This window comes from Lepidochelys kempii, chromosome 7, assembly GCF_965140285.1.
Source record: "Lepidochelys kempii isolate rLepKem1 chromosome 7, rLepKem1.hap1, whole genome shotgun sequence".
In the NCBI taxonomy this organism is placed as follows: domain Eukaryota; kingdom Metazoa; phylum Chordata; order Testudines; family Cheloniidae; genus Lepidochelys; species Lepidochelys kempii.
Window position 1 is genome coordinate 81,148,491 of NC_136386.1, and position 19,324 is coordinate 81,167,814.

Below are 19,324 nucleotides of genomic sequence, written 5' to 3' on the forward strand. Positions count from 1 at the left end.
ACTGTCTAAAAAGATTTTCAAAAGAAAAGGAGTACTTGTGGCACCTTAGAGACTAACCAATTTATTTGAGCAGAAGCTGTAGCTCACAAAAGCTTATGCTCAAATAAATTGGTTAGTCTCTAAGGTGCCACAAGTACTCCTTTTCTTTTTGCGAATACAGACTAACACGGCTGTTACTCTAAAAAGATCTTGAAGCAATAAAGACAGCTAACAGGATATGAAATTGTAATGCAACAGGGTAAGAAAGCTAGAGTGGTTTTAGCCTGAAAATGAACTGACATCCTGGCTCAGAATAGGGAGGCAATATCCCTCTGTGTGGCCTGGTGAGACCTATTGAAGAAAATGGTAAAATGCTTTGTCAAGGTAAATCAAAGATGTGAATTCAATGTCTGTTCTTTAACAATCCTGGAAACTGCCTACAGGATGCTGCTTGGCAAGAGAGGTGAGCTATGACTCTTCTAGCATGACAGCAGTGTAACCATATGATTTCTTGGAAAAAACAACCGCCTCTCTCTACCCACATCCTTTGAAGAGTGAAGATGAGTGAAAACACACCTAATTACGCAGATTTAAATTTTACTTATAATCATGAGTATGAAGAGGACATAGAAAATGTAAATGCTAATTATATCAGTCTAACAACAGGAGCACAACAAAACCCTCTAAATCCTTTAAAGAAATCCATGAACTACAGAGATTCTCACTCTCAAAAGGAATCAGACTGAAGACAATGATAACCGATCCATGTTATGGACTGGCAAGTAGCTCACCCAGACATTAAGGAAGATATACGCTTTCCTACCCAATTAGGAACATACCGCTCGGTGATGGAGTAATAGAGAAGAAGAGAAAGAACTAGATTCCTCACTCTTTCTTTGAGGGATTCTACAGAACTATACAGAGAGAAATTTTTGCAGATCCTATGAATTCATTTCTGTAATTTCCATATTCTAGCTGAAAATCAGTAGTGAAAGAGTTTCAACATATAAGATTTTAAAAAAATTCTTACCAAGTACTTTCAGTGGAGCTTTTTCTAGATTTACAACAGCTGTTCCAAAAGGAATAGCTAATGTTGTAAAATTGTTCACATCACTCATCAGTGGGCATTCTGGTAGAGTGAGATACAGCCTTAGGGCTTCAACATCAGGTAAGGAAGTAGTCAATTTAGGAATAAGGTTCTTCTCCAAACTAGCTGCAACCTACAACATTGCATAGAAGTAAAGTCAGTTTATATTAAAACAAAAAATGAATAAGCAAACATCTGAAGATATAAACACAAAGTTAATGAAAGGGCTTCATCCAAATATGATACTAGCAGATGTGCAGTGCAGAATAGTAATTTGAAAATAGTATTACTGCATGTATGTGCGTAAGCACAACAGTGAAGCTATTCACTTCATGTACCAATGTTTACCTCAGATAAAAACAGTAACTGTTCCACAGCAAAACCTTCACAGTTAAAACACTTTAAAGTGTGCTTTGTGGAAAGATGAAGGTTACAGTGCAGATAATATACAATACTTAACACAAACCACAGTAATTTAGAAAAAACAGACCTAGATTATTATACACATTATAATGTTCTATTATCTATGTACGTATTATAGTATTAAAATAAAAAAGGAATTAAAATCACAGACATTTAGACACAGAAAATGTACGGTGTAGTTTACTGCTGCCACTACAAAATGTTTTTACAAACTCCTCATTAACTTAGAACTGGTGTATAAAGGTTACTTTTTTATACTAAAGAACCAGACCAAGGTGTAACACTACAGAATTTATGAATCCGTGTAACTAGATCTAAGGAAGATTTGCAGGACAAACCTGTTGTGATATACGAGGATAGTCAGGACTTATAAGTTTGTGAAATAGTAGTCTAGCAGCGTTCATATCAACCCCCGAGAATCGAGCACTAGTTCTATAGTGATCATCATTGCTGAAGGGGGGGGGGAGAAAAAAAAAGTAAGAATTTTGCATTCACCTCCTATCCCCACCTCACCCTCTCCCCCCCACCCCAAATTTATTGAAGCAGAAATAAAAATATCTTGAAATCTAAAATTTACAAGACTATCCACTCACCTGACAGCTAAAAAACTCCCGTTTAGGCAGCCAGCTGAAGAAAATGTTCCATCTATTTCACTAAAAAACATTCATAAGAAACATTAGATTTACATATCAAATGAAAGTTTGTGTTTACTATAAATTATATAAATAAATACTCCAGTGACACTTCACATAATATCTAATCATGCCTATCTGCAATTTCAATAAATGAAACTGGATAAGACAAAATGCTAATTTGAGATAGTCAAAACAAAACAATTTTCATTGGACAGCTTTGTGTATAGGAACTGACAAACAGCAGACCCCAAGTTCTCAATGTTTCTCAAAGAAAAATAAACCTGTATAAAATTGGTACTTTTCTACAGGAAAATACTTCTGAATTCAGGCAATCACTTTTATATAGTGCTTTTTAGGCAGCTTCTTTAGTGGACCTTAAATGCGAATAGATGTCTAATAGCACTGGCAAAAAGATATCTGCTCTATGAAAACTGATAATGGGCCCTGGCTTTATCCACAACCAAAACACAAATTAGTTAGTGGTACAAGATCCCCCTCTTACAAGCGGCCTGTCATTTTATTACATATTATAGATACACGTTTCAGACTAGCAAAGTGAATGTGTGAAGATAAAATTCACTTACAACCTACTCCTAGATGCATACTGTTAGATGTGAAGTTTGTGAATATAAACATTTTTGCTAATTTACAAAGTATGAATTTGTTCAGAGGGCTAAAAAAGTCAACGAACATCAATGAATAGCTAGTATCATTCACTAAAAAAATGTTAAAAGTGGGAAACTACATGCACTATGTATCTATCTCACTATCTCACGCAACGAATAACTACAGAATATACTGCACATATACAATAATAAATCCACAGAACTCTGCATTAATAAGCTTGAGGAAATAATATTTTAGTTGCTTGGATCTCTCTTTATTTTATACTGTAACTATAGGTATTTCAGTCCAATAGGGAGGGCTATCTACACTCAGAAATAAACATGGTCAGCCTGGCCTACCAGGGAACAGGGAAATTCCCTGAAACTCAGGGAAGCTCAACTGAAAAAAAAAATCTGTGTTCTAGCTGAGAGGTCTGTCTCTTTAGAACTATCAAAGGGGCAGGTTTCTCACTTGCTTTGTCCCACCAGGAGCAGCCCCTGTAGGATCCTCATTCAAAAGTCAGTGACTATTTTTTGATGAGCTCACTTCTGAATCACGTGCGAGAGTATATTGCAGACCCAGACAACCAACACTGCTCAACACTCTAATCTGATGCTGACAACAGAAGAGTACTTTGTATTACAGGCAGCATTTATAGATGAATCTCTTTTGTCCCAACTCATTAGTTATGAATGGCAGCAAACTTGACATTCACAAAAAACTTACAAAAACAGTTTTACATTATGTATGGAGGTAGCTGGTAGCACATGGCCTGGTTCACCCTTCTCTTCCTTCCCTTTGAGATTCTCAGTTCACTCTCCCTCAAAAGCCTGACCTGTTCGTCACCTGTGTTATTGAGGCCGTTACTTTGATGGCCAACTTTCTATCAATACTCCCACGCAAGTCATCTCTCCTGATGTCAAATTCCCAATACTTTACTGTTCTTTAAAGGTCTGTATAAGAAGTGATAACAAGTGATCAAGGTAGATCTCAACCAGCTGTACTGAGGTAAAAGGAGTTAACATGGATCTAAACCCAACCAACGTGGGTCATGACCCCATTTTAATAGAGTCGCCAGGGCTAGCTTAGACCTGTTGGGCCCGGGGCCGAAGCGTGAGCCTCTCTGCCCGGGGCCGAAGCTGAAGCCTGAGGGCTTCAGCCTGGGATGGTGGGGCTCAGGTTGCAGGCCCCCTGCCTGGGGCTGAAGTCCTTGGACTTCTGCTTTTTTCCCCCCTAGCTAAGGCAGTGGAACTAAGGCTTTGGCCGCCCCAACCAGGGCAGTGGAGCTCAGGCGGGCTCAGGCTTCAGTCCCCCCTCCTGGGGTCATGTAGTAATTTTTGTTGTCAGAAGGGGGTCGCAGTGCAATGAAGTTTGAGGACCCCGATCTAAACAAGGGAAAAGATCACGGTTACCTAACCACAATCACTTTTCCCAGCCTAGACAACCCATAGAAACCTGAGTCCCTATGCACACCTTACCCCACTAATATCTTATAATCCCTACCTTGAGTCCACATTTTGTATTTTGAATGTTTGTAATTACTTTTTTTTTTAGCTGCTTCAACAGGAAGGAAGTAGAACTACTATCAGGCTTTAAATTGCATTACAAGCAGCACAGTCAAGAGTAAAGCTCTGATGTGTACAGCAAAGACAGTAATTAAAACTGTGTGTAAAAAACTTTCATAACTGTGTATATGTATTATAATTCAGTTTAGTTTTCAAAGATATTTTTCTCAACAATTTAATTTGTTCTTACTCAGCTATCTCCACAGGAAGCCTTCCAGATGGACAAGTCAGCAATTTCTGAATAAATACTTCATTCACAGTCCATATCTGCTTTGAAGAGTCAGGACATCTGAAGTCATCTGGTGGCATCATGTTCTAAATTTAGAAGAGGCATGTCAGCAGAATAATTTTCTCATTTATCAGTCTTACTGAGGAAAACGACCCCCTAAAATGTAATTGGCAAAACTCTTTATTCATACATTCATGTTCCATGAGAATATTACCGTAGTGAAATACCATGTTAGAGGACAGAAACCAGATTATACAACTTTCATTTGAATAAAGTATATTTTGTGTTAGGTCTTTTAGCTTTAGCTGGGAAATACATTTTTGAATGTTGACTGCAATTGACATCTAAGTTACACTGTAATATACATTCAAATCATACAGAATATGTTACTGAAATAGCATAAAGAATAACAGCAGGTTTTCAGAGTAATATACAAGTTAAATGCAAGTGAAAACCAATGAGTTTTTTCAATTTGCTTAATACAAACTGATTAATTTCAAATGAATAACTAACTATGCAAGACTAGATGATATTACTTGCTGTGAAATAAATATTTCTTAAATGTTTTAATACTGAGAGTCATTTCTTGAGGAAGATATCCTCTTATGGGCACCTCCCCTCCCAACGCTGATTACACATCCCACCCCTCCCAACGCTGATTTTAAACTTACACACACACACACTCTGAGGGTGGGGGGGATTGTCTCCCTCTGCATCAGGGATGGCCACAGATGGAGAGGGGACATTAGATAGGGAGGACCAGGGCTCTGAGGTAACACTGAGCATTCTCTCTCTGGTGCTTGGGTGGCTGGTTCTTGCTCATGCATTCAAGATCTAACTGATCACTATATGTGGGGTCAGGAAGTGTCCCCCAGATCAGACTGGCAGTAAACTTGGGGGTTTTTTCACTGTCCTCTGAAGCATGTGGGTACAGGTCACTTGCTGGGATTATCGGGGCAATATCTCACTTAAACACTGACTTGCCATTGCAAGGGCCTCAGATTTGGTGCACCTCCGTCCCTACTAGTCTCTGCCTGTGGCATATAATAGTCTTGTCTCCTCTGGGTTGTAATACTTCGGTCTAATTTCAGTTGTTGGGTTAATTTGCAGGTGGTGGCCTGCGATATACAGGAGATAAGACTAGATGACATTAAAACACTAAGACTATGAACTACAGTGCTTGGTAACATGACAAAAAGTAATATTTGGACAGGAAGAAGGAGGCAAGATGAAAATAAACTCACTTTAGTACAAAAATATATATTTGTCAAGTTCTCTCTCTACCTCATTTGCTGTCCCCCTTCCTCTCCCACTTAGTGCTGGATTTTACATTTACTACTACTAAATCCCTTTTATTGTCTGCAGTCCTCACCATTTCAATCACCACAGGTCACTGCAATTTATTTTTGGCTTACTGTGATTAGCACCCATTTTGGTATCATGAGCAAATCTGATCATGGGTAAATTTAAGAAACAGTTCAAAAAGCTTTCCACTCCTGAGCAGTAACTCAAATACTCACAAGGGAGTGCTCTTCTTAACAGATTAATACATGCTCAACCGAAACTCCCTAGGATAGTGGGATTATTTCATTTTTCATTACATGCTTCCCCACTGCAGGGAAATGAACTCTGCAGAAAACCTGGAAGCATTCTATTAACTTCCTTACACACAAGATATGCATTAAGAAGAAAAGGGAGGCAGGACAACATTTTAAACACTGTTGGCTTCTTGAGGCTGAAAATTCACTACAAGGAAAACCCAGGGCAAACTCCATAGAACTTGACCTAACCTATTCTATATATCCACTCTCCTAAGAGTCTCCCAGATGCAATCTCAAACCAGATACTAGCAGAATGGCTTGCTAAATTGCTGTGCTACCATTGGTTCCTTCAGTGGAGTAATTCATATTTCCAGCTGCTCCGAGCCTCCAATGGGAACTGAAGATGCAGATAACGTTAGTCACCACATTCAGTAGTTATTTTGACTAACCTCCTCCCCAATCCAAATGCTATGCAGAACTTCCCTCAAACACTATGTGAAAGGAGACTGTAGTGAGAGTAGAGCTTGACTTCCTGTCTGACCAACTCCATTTTTGCCTGATAAACAGTGGCTCCTACTCCTTAGGGTTGCCACCCATCCATGTTTTACCCAGACAGTCCAGTTTTTGACTTCTGTTTTCCTGGTGCCAGGATTGCCAGGTAACATGAAAGTATGGTCAAAAAGTGGACGTGGCAGTGTCCAGTCAGATGTACTGAGCAAACACCAAAAGTCCAGTTACTGTGGGGTAGAGGGAGGTGCCGGGTCATTAACCAGTGCCAGCCCCTGCTCAGCCAGGGCTGCCTCATACATGCAGGCAGGCTCCTTGTCAGGCTGCAGCAGCTCCCACCGCAGCCCTGGAGCAGAGGGAGCCCAGCTGAGGGGGGGGGGCATCCAGCACGCAATGGGGGAGTTGAGGAGGGGGGTCCTTGGGGGAAGAGGCAGAGCATGGGGCAGTGCCTTGAGGTTCCAGTTATCAACAATTAGAAACATGGCAACCCTACTACTCCTGCTCCCATCAAACCTCACACCTATAACTTTTAACACTCTCAACTCTTAAGGGCATTGCCTCAACTCCTGTTATAATTGCTCATACTGAAACCTTCTCATTCTCTGTGCAAGGTCTGTGTCAGGGAAAAGGGACATAGACAGGTGGTATGCAAGAAGGGCACTGTTTTAAAGGAAGAAGGTTGGAGGCAACAAGAGGGACCACAAAAAGGGGAGAGGAGAAATTTAAATTAAAAAAGGAAAATTAAAGAAAAAATTGTGAAACTAATGACACATAAAAAGCAACACGATTTAGTTGAAATTTGGTATGTTGTCATTCCTTTATCCTATCCTGTGTCCATTTTATCTATTTAGATTGTTAGCTCTTAAGGACAGGGAACTACCTTTATTCTATATCTGAGAGGGTACTAACACACTTTTGGATGCCTGATAAATAATATACTAAAAAATAAGTTTTTGCTTCCCTCCAAGCCACAGAGTTAATCATGCACAGTATCTGTGTGCCTGCACATAGGAAACAGGACAAAATGAGACAAGTAGAGTATTTTCTGTAAAGTTGCTTTCTGCTAAAAACCAGGAATAGTGCCTTATATGCTTATACAGGTGAATTCCTGCTTATTTGAAAAATGCTTGAAAAGCATAATGTAACAACAAAGTGTTAAACTGTTAAGAGTACTAAAGTAGCGCCCTGCTTACAGCACCTAAAGTTTTATGGATACGTGAATTTATTATAGAGCAAAATAAAGATAGAGAATGGTCCCTCATGCATCAGTAATCTCCAGTTAACCTCATCTAATTCTTGTCAAAATGTACTTAAAAACTTATTTTGGCAGTTTATTGGAACTGATCTTAATATGTTACCTACAAAAAAATAACTCTGCACTGCAACTATATAAATACCAAAGACATCTGAGCATTTTTACATATAAATTTTTTGTTTCTTTTCCAGTTCTATTTAAAATACTGAGTAAGCTACATTGCTTCAGTTTTAAAATATTTTGAAATATTCTTCCCAGGTGCTGAAGGCAAAACAACAAATAAGAAAAATCACAAAGACTTGTTAAAATTCATGCTGGAACTAACTTCTTCTACTGCTTCACTCCAGAATTCCAAAAATACTACAATATTCATAGTCTTAATCACAAAAAAGTAATATGCAAGTTTTGTTCAATTTTGTGGCCAAGGTCTGGAGTATGGCATTTTAAATTGGATTGCTGGGCAACTATTGTTTTGAACTAATCAAACTGTACAAAAAATTAAGGTTTTAGGCAAGACCCTGTGTATATTTAGACAATGTAGATCTGTACATGAATACATCATTGTCTTTTTTTAAAATTGCTATATAACTATGCTTGTAATCTAAGCTTTCATTTAAGAATAATTACATTTTTAGCCTTTATGGTTGTGAAGAAAAAACTTCAGAATCTTAAGTAAAAGTAAGCCAATGCAGTTTTGTCTGCCTGAGTTGACAGACAGCCTGGAACAGTAAATCCAGGGAACATATGAATGGCCCGCATTCATCTAAGTCAGGGTGTTGTTATTTCTATAATACCCAGAGAACTGTGCTAGCCACTTCACAATCATTTAAGAAGGAAGGTCTGAGGCCCAAAGAGCTCACAGTTTAAGCAGAAGAAAAACTGATTGTGAACTGAGGCAACAAGCAAGCAAAATAACTGAGGTAATGTTTTATGCAGTGCAGTTGTAGCTAGGTTGGTCCCAGGAGATTAGAGACAAGATGGGTGAGATAATATCTCTTATTGGACCAACTTCTGTTGGTGAGAGACAAAAGCTTTCCAGCTACACACAGCTCTTCTTCAGGTCTGGGAAAGATATTCCCAGCATCACGACAAAACCCAAGGTGGAACAGACTGTTTAGCACACGCAGTTAGCACATGCTGTGAGGGACTAACACCTCTGCAGTCATAGGACAAAAAGAGGAGGGTAAGGGGGTCTCAAACTGCTGATGTCACAGTGTCTAAGACTGTACTGAAATCTAATAATGACGATTTAAAATGTCAGCAACAAACTATTTGGCTACTAATCACTGTAGCAGAAACGACAAGCTAAACATCCTTATCCATCACTGCTGGACGGAATACCAGATACTGGGACAAGGAACAATAGGGCAGTTAGCTGCTGGTAAGAGTTGCTGAGAAGTGGCAAAAACCAAGTAGTTCAAACCCCACTCATGTCTGAGCCTGCCTGAAAGGGAAAGAGGACATGCATCCCATTACCAAAAGCTTCAAGTGCATTTTAGGTGCCAAAAAAACAACAACTGGCTTTTCACTTTCCTGAGCGTCCAAAATCCCAACGGTGAACTAATCCAGCCACGAAAGCCTCCAGATTCCCCCTACAACCTGTACTATGCAGTTATGCATTTTCAATACTAAAACCAACAGCAGGTCAAAAATAGGAAAAAAAAAAAATTGGGGCAGGAGTCAGGGAACATAAGCATAAAATAAACTCAACTTATATTCAACACACAACATATTATACTGATTGCGCTGTTCTGGACCAAGACCAAGTGCTAGGATAGGAAGAAGATATGGGAGGCAGAGGTACATAAATCTAAGGTTCCTGTCGTATAATTTAGGTCTAAAATGCCACATAGGTACAGAGCCTTGGTTACAGGCTTTGAATCTGATTCACGGTATTTTAATTTATTACCTGTGGATTAAAGTAGTGTGCAAAACTTTGATCCCCACCAGAGAAAAGTCTCTTTACACAATAATATTCTTCACTGTCTGCAATGAAAATAAAATTTAGTTAATTCCATCTCTTAGTTTGAAAATGGCATATCACATTGCAATTGATAGAATGACTGCTTGTCTATTAATCAAGCAATCAAGAAGGGTCTCTCTGCAGGAACACTATGTTATCACCCCTGCTCAAAGCTGGTCTACACAACACAGTGCTTAAAATAGCAGCAGCCACAGAAACCTTGGTCTACACTACACTCACTATTGTTATGCCCAAAGGAGCTAAATGAGTGGCATCATCTGTAAGATTTTAGCAAACCTTTCTAGTGCAGAAAAGGTTTTAGGGAGCTGGAAATGTTTTTCTCTGATATAAAGACCAATATCCCAATGTTCTAAGGAAGAGAGATTTTGACGGAAGAGAAGCTGCACTGGGAAATCATAGCTGGCTATCTCCAGAAGCTCAAACAATGCAGAAATAGTCGAAAGAGTTAACATGTAGTGTCACACATTTACCTGTGCTTGGCAGGCACTGCCCACTATAAGGAATCCAGTTTCCTTTTACTGTGAAGGGACTTTTCCTATTACTTGTTGATCCTGTTCCTAACTGTCCATTACCTCCAAGACCAAAGGAGTAAATTCTTCCAGATGATGGAACAAATGCAGAGGTGTGCTGCCTATGGCAGAGATACAAAATTTAAAATAAATTATGCAAGCATCGTAACATGCTATGTGCAGGTCAAAATAGGACGGTTAACAGTATATTTAATGTCCTTCAGCATGTTACCAGAAACCATGCGTTCCAGGCAGCGAAATAAAAGGACCTTCCTGGAACATTAGGGGACAGAACAGCCACGTGGAGCCTGCCATCACTTCCCACCCAAAGCCTGACCTGGAGGGTGGTCTTGGACATTTAAAATTTAAAGTTTCTGCCAGATTGGTGCAATTCTTTTTCCTCTCAGCCCTAAATTCATGGTTGGGGAGGGGACAGCATGGGATAAACAGCCATGAATTAATGTAGACTGTTAACAGGGAATGGTCCAGTCACGGTCACCATGGATAGACAGAATGGTAACTGAGAACAGTTTATATTTAAAAAAAACAAAGCATCCCTATCACCAGCACGATCATTTTGCTCCTATGTGTATCTTTTTTCCATTCTTTGTCCTTGTCCTTTTAGATTACCAAATCTTTGGGACAAGGACAATATCTTCAGCTGTGTCTGGGAAGCATCTACATTTTGGGTGCTATTACAATCTGAACAATGATAAATATCCTCCCTGGCTTGAACTAGGAGTACACACAGATATATGTTGGACACCCACTTCCCTGAAGCCATCATCTTGTACTTTTTTTTTTTTTTAATAAATAAAAAATGTGTTTCTAGCCCTTGTGTTACACTCAGTAAGGCATGTACACATCTTAATTGTTCGGGATTTGGGGTTTATTTGTTCGTTTTTAAATGCTTGTTAGATCCTGTTTATTGCCTTCACTTAACATGCAAGGACCAAAATCAGGGAGGCAGGGATGGACACAGGTTAAAAATAAAGGATTATTGCAGTTGTTCTGTGTAGACAGTCATACATGTTGGTGGTACAATTTTCTTTAATTTTTTATTTAATACTGTTTAAGATAACACATTTAAGTACTTCAAGTCTAACAATTTTGTCCTCACCCCTTACCTGTAAGGGTCAGAGTTCAGATACTTTACTAAGCATCCAGTTGTATAGTGTACAAAATATAACTGCCATTTATAGCTCTAGTACAGAATGGATCTTACCTCCCACAAGCGATCTGTGTGACAATGCTTCCCATAAGTTCAAAAACTTTCCTTGGGTTTATCTCATGGCTGGTAGAATTATGACCCAACTGTCCATAGCCTCCAGCTCCAAATGTAAAAACCCCACCTTCCTAAACACATATATTTGGATTAAAATTAGAATACATTTAACAGTAAGACAATCATCTATTGTACAGAACTCCTTTCTTGGTTTATATAATTTTAACAAGATAGTGGAAGAGAAAAATAAGGGTACTCATCGATACAAGGATTACAAGTTAATTCCATTTATGAAAAATGTAGTACACCTATCATATATTACATCATTGTTAAATAATGTTCTTGAAATTTCCACAGTATTACACAATAATTCTGCCATTAACTTGTGGCATTAATAGGATACTAAACCTTGTTTTTCCTCTTTTCCACAGATGAACTACAGTTGCACATAAAAACTCAAAAAAACCCAGGAAAACCTTAAAACTTAATTCATAAATATATTTCACAATAGGAAGCTGCCCTCCTCAAAGAAATGATGCAGAGTATGATTGAAAGCATTAGCCTCATCATTTGAGAGCACAGGATATCAAAGAGTTTCAACACGGTTGTAAGGCAAGTTCAATTATTTTAAAAAATTGTTTTTGATTAATTTAATAGGAAATTAACCAAAAACCGTAACAGAAGAATGTTAATCGAAATGTTTTTAGAAGTTACGCAACTTACCTTACAATAACTGTGAAAATTTCCATATTCAAATGCTTTCAAATTGCAAAGCTGATTCTTTCAATTCTACTCTGCACCAGACTGGATCTCTGCTGGAAATCGTCATTAAAATGGCAGCATCCGCTAAGAAAAACAGCCCCATTCACTGAATTAGAATAAACAGTGCCAGGTACTTCTAAATTCTGGAAGGGCTTTTAAAATACTCACATACAACCAGTTACTCCACATACAGTAATATATTAAGACACTAATTTTGCAATGTACAACACGCAGAGGAACTGCTGGGCTTGAAGGAGCTACAGAAAAATCGTGTTAATTTTACTGTAAATACTAAAACTAACAGATCTAAATCCATTCACTTTAATTAAAGTGATAGTGTCAACTTAAACGTCTTGTAAATCTGATTTAACTATTTTACTAGTAAAGCCTTAGTAAAAGGAAAAAAGTTTAAAATATAGTTTACTGATCACTACTTTACAAGTACTCCTCGTTCTTTTTGCTGATACAGACTAACACGGCCACCACTCTGAAACATGTACTTTGTTTATATTATGCATGTCTCAACTTGGATGATAAGTATCAGTGAAATCAGTTTCAATTTCAGGATTATAGGGGTGCAAATATTTGGTTCACACACACTGCAGGGTAATATTTGTTCATAAATAATTGCTTCTATTGGACATCTTTTCCTATAATTACGGAGAGATTTCTATTATTTGAACGTTTTCTATACACTAATTTATACAAAATACAAGAGAGACTACAATAAATAACGCACTTAAACATATCAACTGAAGGGTAAGTGTCAGTTGTGGTTCAGCTATTCACCTCTGTTTAGGATTGAGCTACAATGACATAAAACTAATAACTCCTCAAATAAAGCGTGTTTCCCTCATGAGAGGGTTGAAGCTATTGGTAAAACCCTGAAGGAAGCTCATACTCTAACTGCTTGCACTCTACCCCTGCGGATAACTTTGGACAATTTCCACTATTGCTAATTACTTACTATTTACAAATAATACTGCTGCTAAATTACAATAAAATCTACCAACTGTACAATCTAATTTGGAAATAACCTTGTCAGTGAAAAATTTTATGACAAATGCAGTAAAACCATCCAGCTCAGAAGTTTATGTTGGTATTTAGAAGAGTACACACCAAAGCTCAACTATCACAGAGTTTAAATAATGCCATAAGTGATGTCGTGGTCACAAAGTGTTTTTAATAATGTAAAATCTTGCAAATTCATCTTTAGTAAAGCTGACACACACACTTAGACTGAAGCCTGGTCTACACTTACAAGTTAGGCTGACATAGCTATGGCACTCGGGAGCGTGTAAAACCTCTTCCATCATTGTAGGAAGCATCTACACTATGGTGCTACAGCAGCATAGCTGCAGGACCAAAGCTGTTCCACTGTAGTGCCTATACTATAAACATGGTTTATGTAACTTATGAAGAATGTGGGTCTTTATTTAAATGTTTAACCTTTCTTCTACTATTTTCATGATTTCACAGGCCATATTTTATCCAACTTTTAAGAAATAGAAATATTGCATTTCGAGACTTTAAAAGAGCACTGTTCACTACTACATGAAGTGACTAAATTAACAAATCAGATGATACTTTAAGTACTGTACCTTTGTAAGAGCAGCAGTATGATCTTCTCCACAACAGATGTGAATAATTTTCTGAGATCTTAGGGACTTCAGCAGATTAGGAACATACCTGTCTGAAAGTTTTAATAAAAAGTTGGTCACATTATGTCAGTACATTTAACGTGTTTGGAAAAAGAAGTTGCATCAACGAGCTCTGTCTCCAGATTTAACTTTCAACATTAGCGATCGTTTAGCCCAAATGTATTAATCTATAGGATTCAAAAATTACAAGAACACAAAATACAGAGGCATTAAGTGAGAGGTAACAGAAAAATTGTATTAAAAAATTCACCCTGAATTTTGATAAGCAAAGGATTACTCTTTAAAATTAAAGGCACTGGCTCATGAACATTATCCCACAAATCATGAAATACAATGCAGTACATTAGACCTAAGGTGGACAATGCAGGAGAGACTATCCTATGTATATGTTTTAGATGATGAAAACTGTTTTGTCTTTGTTTTTTTAAAAAGTGTACAGAGATAAATTACATTGAATTTGTACACTCCAGGAGTTAAAAAAAAATGTTTATACACAGCAGATGAAATATTGTTATAGCAACAGACCATGTTAGAGTTCATGTTCGTTTTAGAGACAGAAGTTATATCTACAGGGAAATTAACAGAATCAAACAGCATTGTCATCTAGTTGCAAAAGTGAAAATTTGTAAACTTTAACATTTCTTTAGTATTGTTAATGTACACTGACAATTGTATAACTTTATTTAAAAATAATTTTCTGTACATTAAAAATGTACGCTTTATCAGTGCCTGATAAAAATGGGGTAATGTGGATTCTAAAGAGCATCTACAAAGACTATGAAATTTGAAAACAATGATTTTTCATTTTCCACCAGACTGATTAACTGTGAAAACATGGCCATTAAAACCAGTTTAATTTTTTCTAATTTTCTCATTAAAAAAAGGACAACCATATTTATAACAATTACTTCAGAAATAAGTTTCAGTTGTATTGCATTTTTATTGAGAAATTTTAGATAATTATACATTTTCCCCATTCTCCACCTAACATGGAACCAATACACATCATCATTTCCATAACTAACTGCCTCATTAACCAGTTCCCAGCACAATCAGATGAAATTAGAACAAAATGTCTGAGATGAAATTTGGTAATTCATAAATTCTGCATCTGTAGATTAATTTACACACTATAATTAGCACTAACTTGTCTATATGCATATATATGCCACGATACATGCATAACTACAAGCCCTGAAACTTGGGGGCAGTGGTGGGGGGAGAACCTACTAGTCCAAAACTGTTTGGCAAATCCCATTAAGAGGAAAGGGACATTAATTTTTCCTCATAACATAGTTTGTTTTTGAATTACTACTAAACAGACCAAACAAAGGAAATATTTTATAATCAATACAGTCCCCAAAAAGAGTCACTGAAGGACAGAAGACAAGGCAACTATATAATGAAAAAGATACGTTAAATTTGTCTGTGTACACTATTATCTAATAGACTTTATGGGTTAAAATCAGTCTCAGAAAATGTGAACATTTATCACAAAGGTAGATTGTTCAAGTTCTAAGTAACTGAACAAGAATGATTCCTTTTAAGTTAACTTAAAAGAGCAAAGGAAAGGTTGAAAAGAAAAGAATGAGAGCTCAAAGTAGATGATTTTTCATTCATAAATTGAAAGTGAAAGGGACTCAGCAGAATTACAGGACAACTTTGTCAGTGAGAGCTTTTACCATGAAGCAATAAGACAATATCTTTTCTATTTTCTCTTTTGTAAGTAACTATGACTACAGCTCAATGAGCAGTATCTGACAGGACTGTCTGGATGATCCTGTCCAATTTCCAGGGACCCAGTTATACCTGACCTCATTCTGGAGTGGGCAAAAGACAGACAGGTTACACACTTTAGTCCCACTTGATAAAAGCTAAGCACAAATGCAAATGTTGCAGTCAGGGCCTTACTTGCTAATTTACAATACATCCTTAGTCTGTCAAGAGAGAAGTTGTCCTAGGTTTTGAGTTACAAACTCAATCCCAGGGTGCCCAGGCAATGGTGAATGTAAAACCAGACACTGACTTGACAGGCTGTTTATATAACTCTGCTAGTCAATGATGCTGACAAGAATTCCAATTTGAAGATTATTCCAAGACACTGAGTACAAGGCAGAGCCACAATAAAGACTTCCAGTGCGAAATATTTTGAAGTAACAACTACTCACCATTTTCATCATTAAGACCAAGTTGACCAAATTTGTTGCGTCCCCATCCAAAAATGGCTCCGGAAAGAGTTAGTACAAAACTATGTGCTCCTCCTGCTGCAATTTGTGCAAAAGGGATTCCCAGTAAAGATTTAATCAGTTGAGGTGAAGTCTGCTTTTTAAATTCATAACCTATACCCAGTTGACCATATTTATTCTGTCCCCAGGAATAAACTTCACTTCCTGTTAAAGAGAAAAAGATTTAAGATGAAGTAGGATCAACATACTTTAAAAACATAATTTAAAAGTGTGTCCAATCCCTTTAACAAAAGGAACAAATTCATGATCTTTCAAAAATTAAACAGCTAGACTATTTTGTACAGGGAATTCAAATAATTTCAGTAGTTCAGAGATTTTTATTGATTTGCTCTTTCAAACTCAAAACTGATTATAATTTGAGACTGAAGTCAAACCCAGATGTCAGACCAATTTGAAAATAATATTTAAATCAATTCAAAAACTTCAAGGCTGCACTTAACTTTTTCACATCAGCAGCACCAGCTAATTATTACTCTTACCAATTAAGATGGAAATGGAACAGTATGTGCTTCCATCACTTATTAAAAATGCCACTGAAATTAACACAAATATTGATGTAATTAGTCTTGAATAAATTTAATAATTTTGCAACTGAAATGATTATTTACAGCATGAACAACCATTCTGTAACTTACTCTACTATCCACAATAGGTGGCACCTACTGGATAGTTTAAAAAAAGAATTATGAAGTTTTGAAGCCTTTTCAGTAAATGTTACAATGTTTCAAATTTTATCCAGTTACTCAGAGAGATCACTACTTCACACTTTTATTGGCTTTAGTTAGAAATACTTATCTATACACAATTGTAAAAATAGCAGCCTTGTCCACTACAGTAAGGAAGTTTTACAAAAATTACTCACTATTAACATTTTTTCAACTCCTCCCATGTCAGCAACACTGCAAAGCCCTACAATGAATGGGCCATTGGCTTTTTAAGCATAGGCATTGATTAGACCTGCTCTGAGCAGACTTAGATAACACCGTTAAAGATACTAGAGGCCCATCTACACTATGACTCCCAATGTTGCTAACACCGGTGGACCTGAGTCAGCACTAGTAATGGTCATACATTTTTTTTAAATTTCCCTAATGTAGACAAAGCTAACACGGCAGTTGTGTTGAGCTCTTTTTTAAAATTAAGTATTCTGTAAGAATAATAGCCCTTTGTAGGTATACAACTTTTTATTTTTGCTGTGCCTGTCAGAAATTGACTCTCAAATAGCATATAGCAAAAACCAAATGTACTTGTCCCAAATTATTAAATTCAATATATACCAAACAAAAAAAATTCAACAACTGTTATAAAGGTTTGGTTCATATAAGCTGACTATGTAGGATGTGAAGAACAATGATGGAGGCAAGTAAAGAATGGAGAAGATTTAACACATTGTGGTATATAAACTTCCTCCATATCATGGAAAGAAGCATATGTCTAAGGATACTACCAATTGCGCAACAAGAACTGCCCTTACATAAATTTGCAGATACACACTAACCCAACATAAGGTGTGCTCCAGACCAGCGAGGGGTTGTCACTGGCTGCCCTGTAACCCTGACTGCTCCTGTAGCTCTCTAGCTTGTATGCTGGCTGGAAGCGCAGAGAGAGAAAGAAAGAGAGAGAGTGTGCGCGCGCGAGAGAGAGAGAAGCGGCTCTGGCTCAGCAATCCTGATTCCAACAGCCTGCGTGTTATACCACTGCCACACTCTGGCCTCCACCAGCCTTGTTTACTCCTGGCAAGATGACCCCAACATCCCTCATCTGGAATTTTTCCAAAACCATGTTCTCTGCAGTGTCCAGCCCTCTCCTGGACCCTTCAGAGAGAGATTAAGGTTCATTTGTTCTTTTAAAGATATAATACGCGGCAGCTTGCCACATTGACTAGAGTTAACATTCACCTTAAATCAAACATAGCACTGGGTTGGTTTAGATTAAAAGTAAAACAAGACTACTGACAAAAGGAGATAGGATTTGAAGTGAGTTCTAGACTAGCTGATAGAGTTAGAAATGGTTACAAGCAAATAAAGTGAAAAACGCTTTCTAGAGACTAAGACTTAACAAAACTATAGTATTGGTTCAAGGTAAGATTCTCAACACTCTACCTTCCAGCAAGATAGCTGACCAACCCCTCCAGTCAGGATCTCCCATAAAGGCCAAAGTGCTCAGTTCCTTTGTCTTCTAAAAGATAACTTGGGGTTCTTCTCCCCCTCCCTTTTTTTTTAGTAGTCCAGTAAACCTTTGAAATGGATTCCTTTGAACATTACCCCCAAAGTAAAATTCATTCAAGCTGTAAAGAAGGCAACCTGGAGTCTGTTGGTGAAGGAAGTTCCCTGCTCGTTTCTTCCCCCACCACTCACAGTGTTTACTAAAATGCAAACTGAGCTGTTTCCTGCAACCTTCTCCCCCTGCTGTGATGCTGAGTGATTATCTCCTCCCCTGGTTGGCTTGATGGTCCTGTTTTACCTTCTATGTAATTTGTATTCCCATTGTCTCTTGATGTACCTTGGAAATATCTTCCAGGTGGCAGAACCACTTTGTCTGGGGTGGGGTAACTTTAGCCCTGCCTAGCAGACACACTTTGATAACATAATTTCCTATATGTTTGTAATTTTGAATGTTTCCTCCATACATACACCATGCAACAATATTAATGATCAGTATGTTATTAACTTTCTATTGTTATCTTACATGACACCTTCCGATATAGGTTATGACATTCGTGAGTTGTGACATACTGAATTGGTCATGCCAGTTGACACTTATTACCAGAATCAGTCAGCCCGTTGCCCTCTTGCATTGGGATGCTGTTTGGGTCACAACGTGTGGGAGTATGCTTCCCAGTGTGGGCAGACAGACATGCATACCTCTACCTGAATTAATGCACTAAAAATAGGAGTCTGGCTGCAGCAAGACAGGCAGCAGCTCAGGGTGGCCACTCGAATGACACCCACCCAACCCCTTGGGTATATACTTGGGTGGCTGGCCTAAGCTGCTGCCTGTGTTGCTTTGAACACACTGTTGTTTTTAGTGCCCTAGCTCGAGCAGAGCTGGCACACATCTGCCTACTTGTGCTGATGAGCACATTCCCAACTGCTGTGTACACATACCCT

General features: G+C 37.8%; 1 protein-coding gene across 8 annotated transcripts in view; it reads right to left on the minus strand.

Annotated features, from left to right (window-relative positions):
* Positions 1–19,324, minus strand: part of HERC4 (HECT and RLD domain containing E3 ubiquitin protein ligase 4) — a 121,866-nt gene that overhangs the window by 83,115 nt on the left and 19,427 nt on the right. For 6 of the 8 annotated variants that reach the window (XR_013636075.1, XR_013636076.1, XM_078853806.1 and 3 more), the window contains exons 6-14: positions 16,137–16,358; positions 13,909–14,000; positions 11,546–11,676; positions 10,282–10,442; positions 9,737–9,813; positions 4,486–4,610; positions 2,083–2,142; positions 1,828–1,939; positions 1,010–1,199 (exon numbers count right to left, since the gene is read on the minus strand). Coding sequence is in view for 6 of the 8 variants with exons in the window: in XM_078853806.1 (XP_078709932.1) it covers positions 1,010–1,199; positions 1,828–1,939; positions 2,083–2,142; positions 4,486–4,610; positions 9,737–9,813; positions 10,282–10,442; positions 11,546–11,676; positions 13,909–14,000; positions 16,137–16,358 (1,170 nt within the window). In the remaining 2 variants the exon portion in view is untranslated. Of the gene's footprint in view, positions 1–1,009; positions 1,200–1,827; positions 1,940–2,082; positions 2,143–4,485; positions 4,611–5,309; positions 5,643–9,736; positions 9,814–10,281; positions 10,443–11,545; positions 11,677–13,908; positions 14,001–16,136; positions 16,359–19,324 lie in introns of those variants that run through there. The other 2 variants (XM_078853807.1, XM_078853808.1) reach the window with 2 other exon arrangements.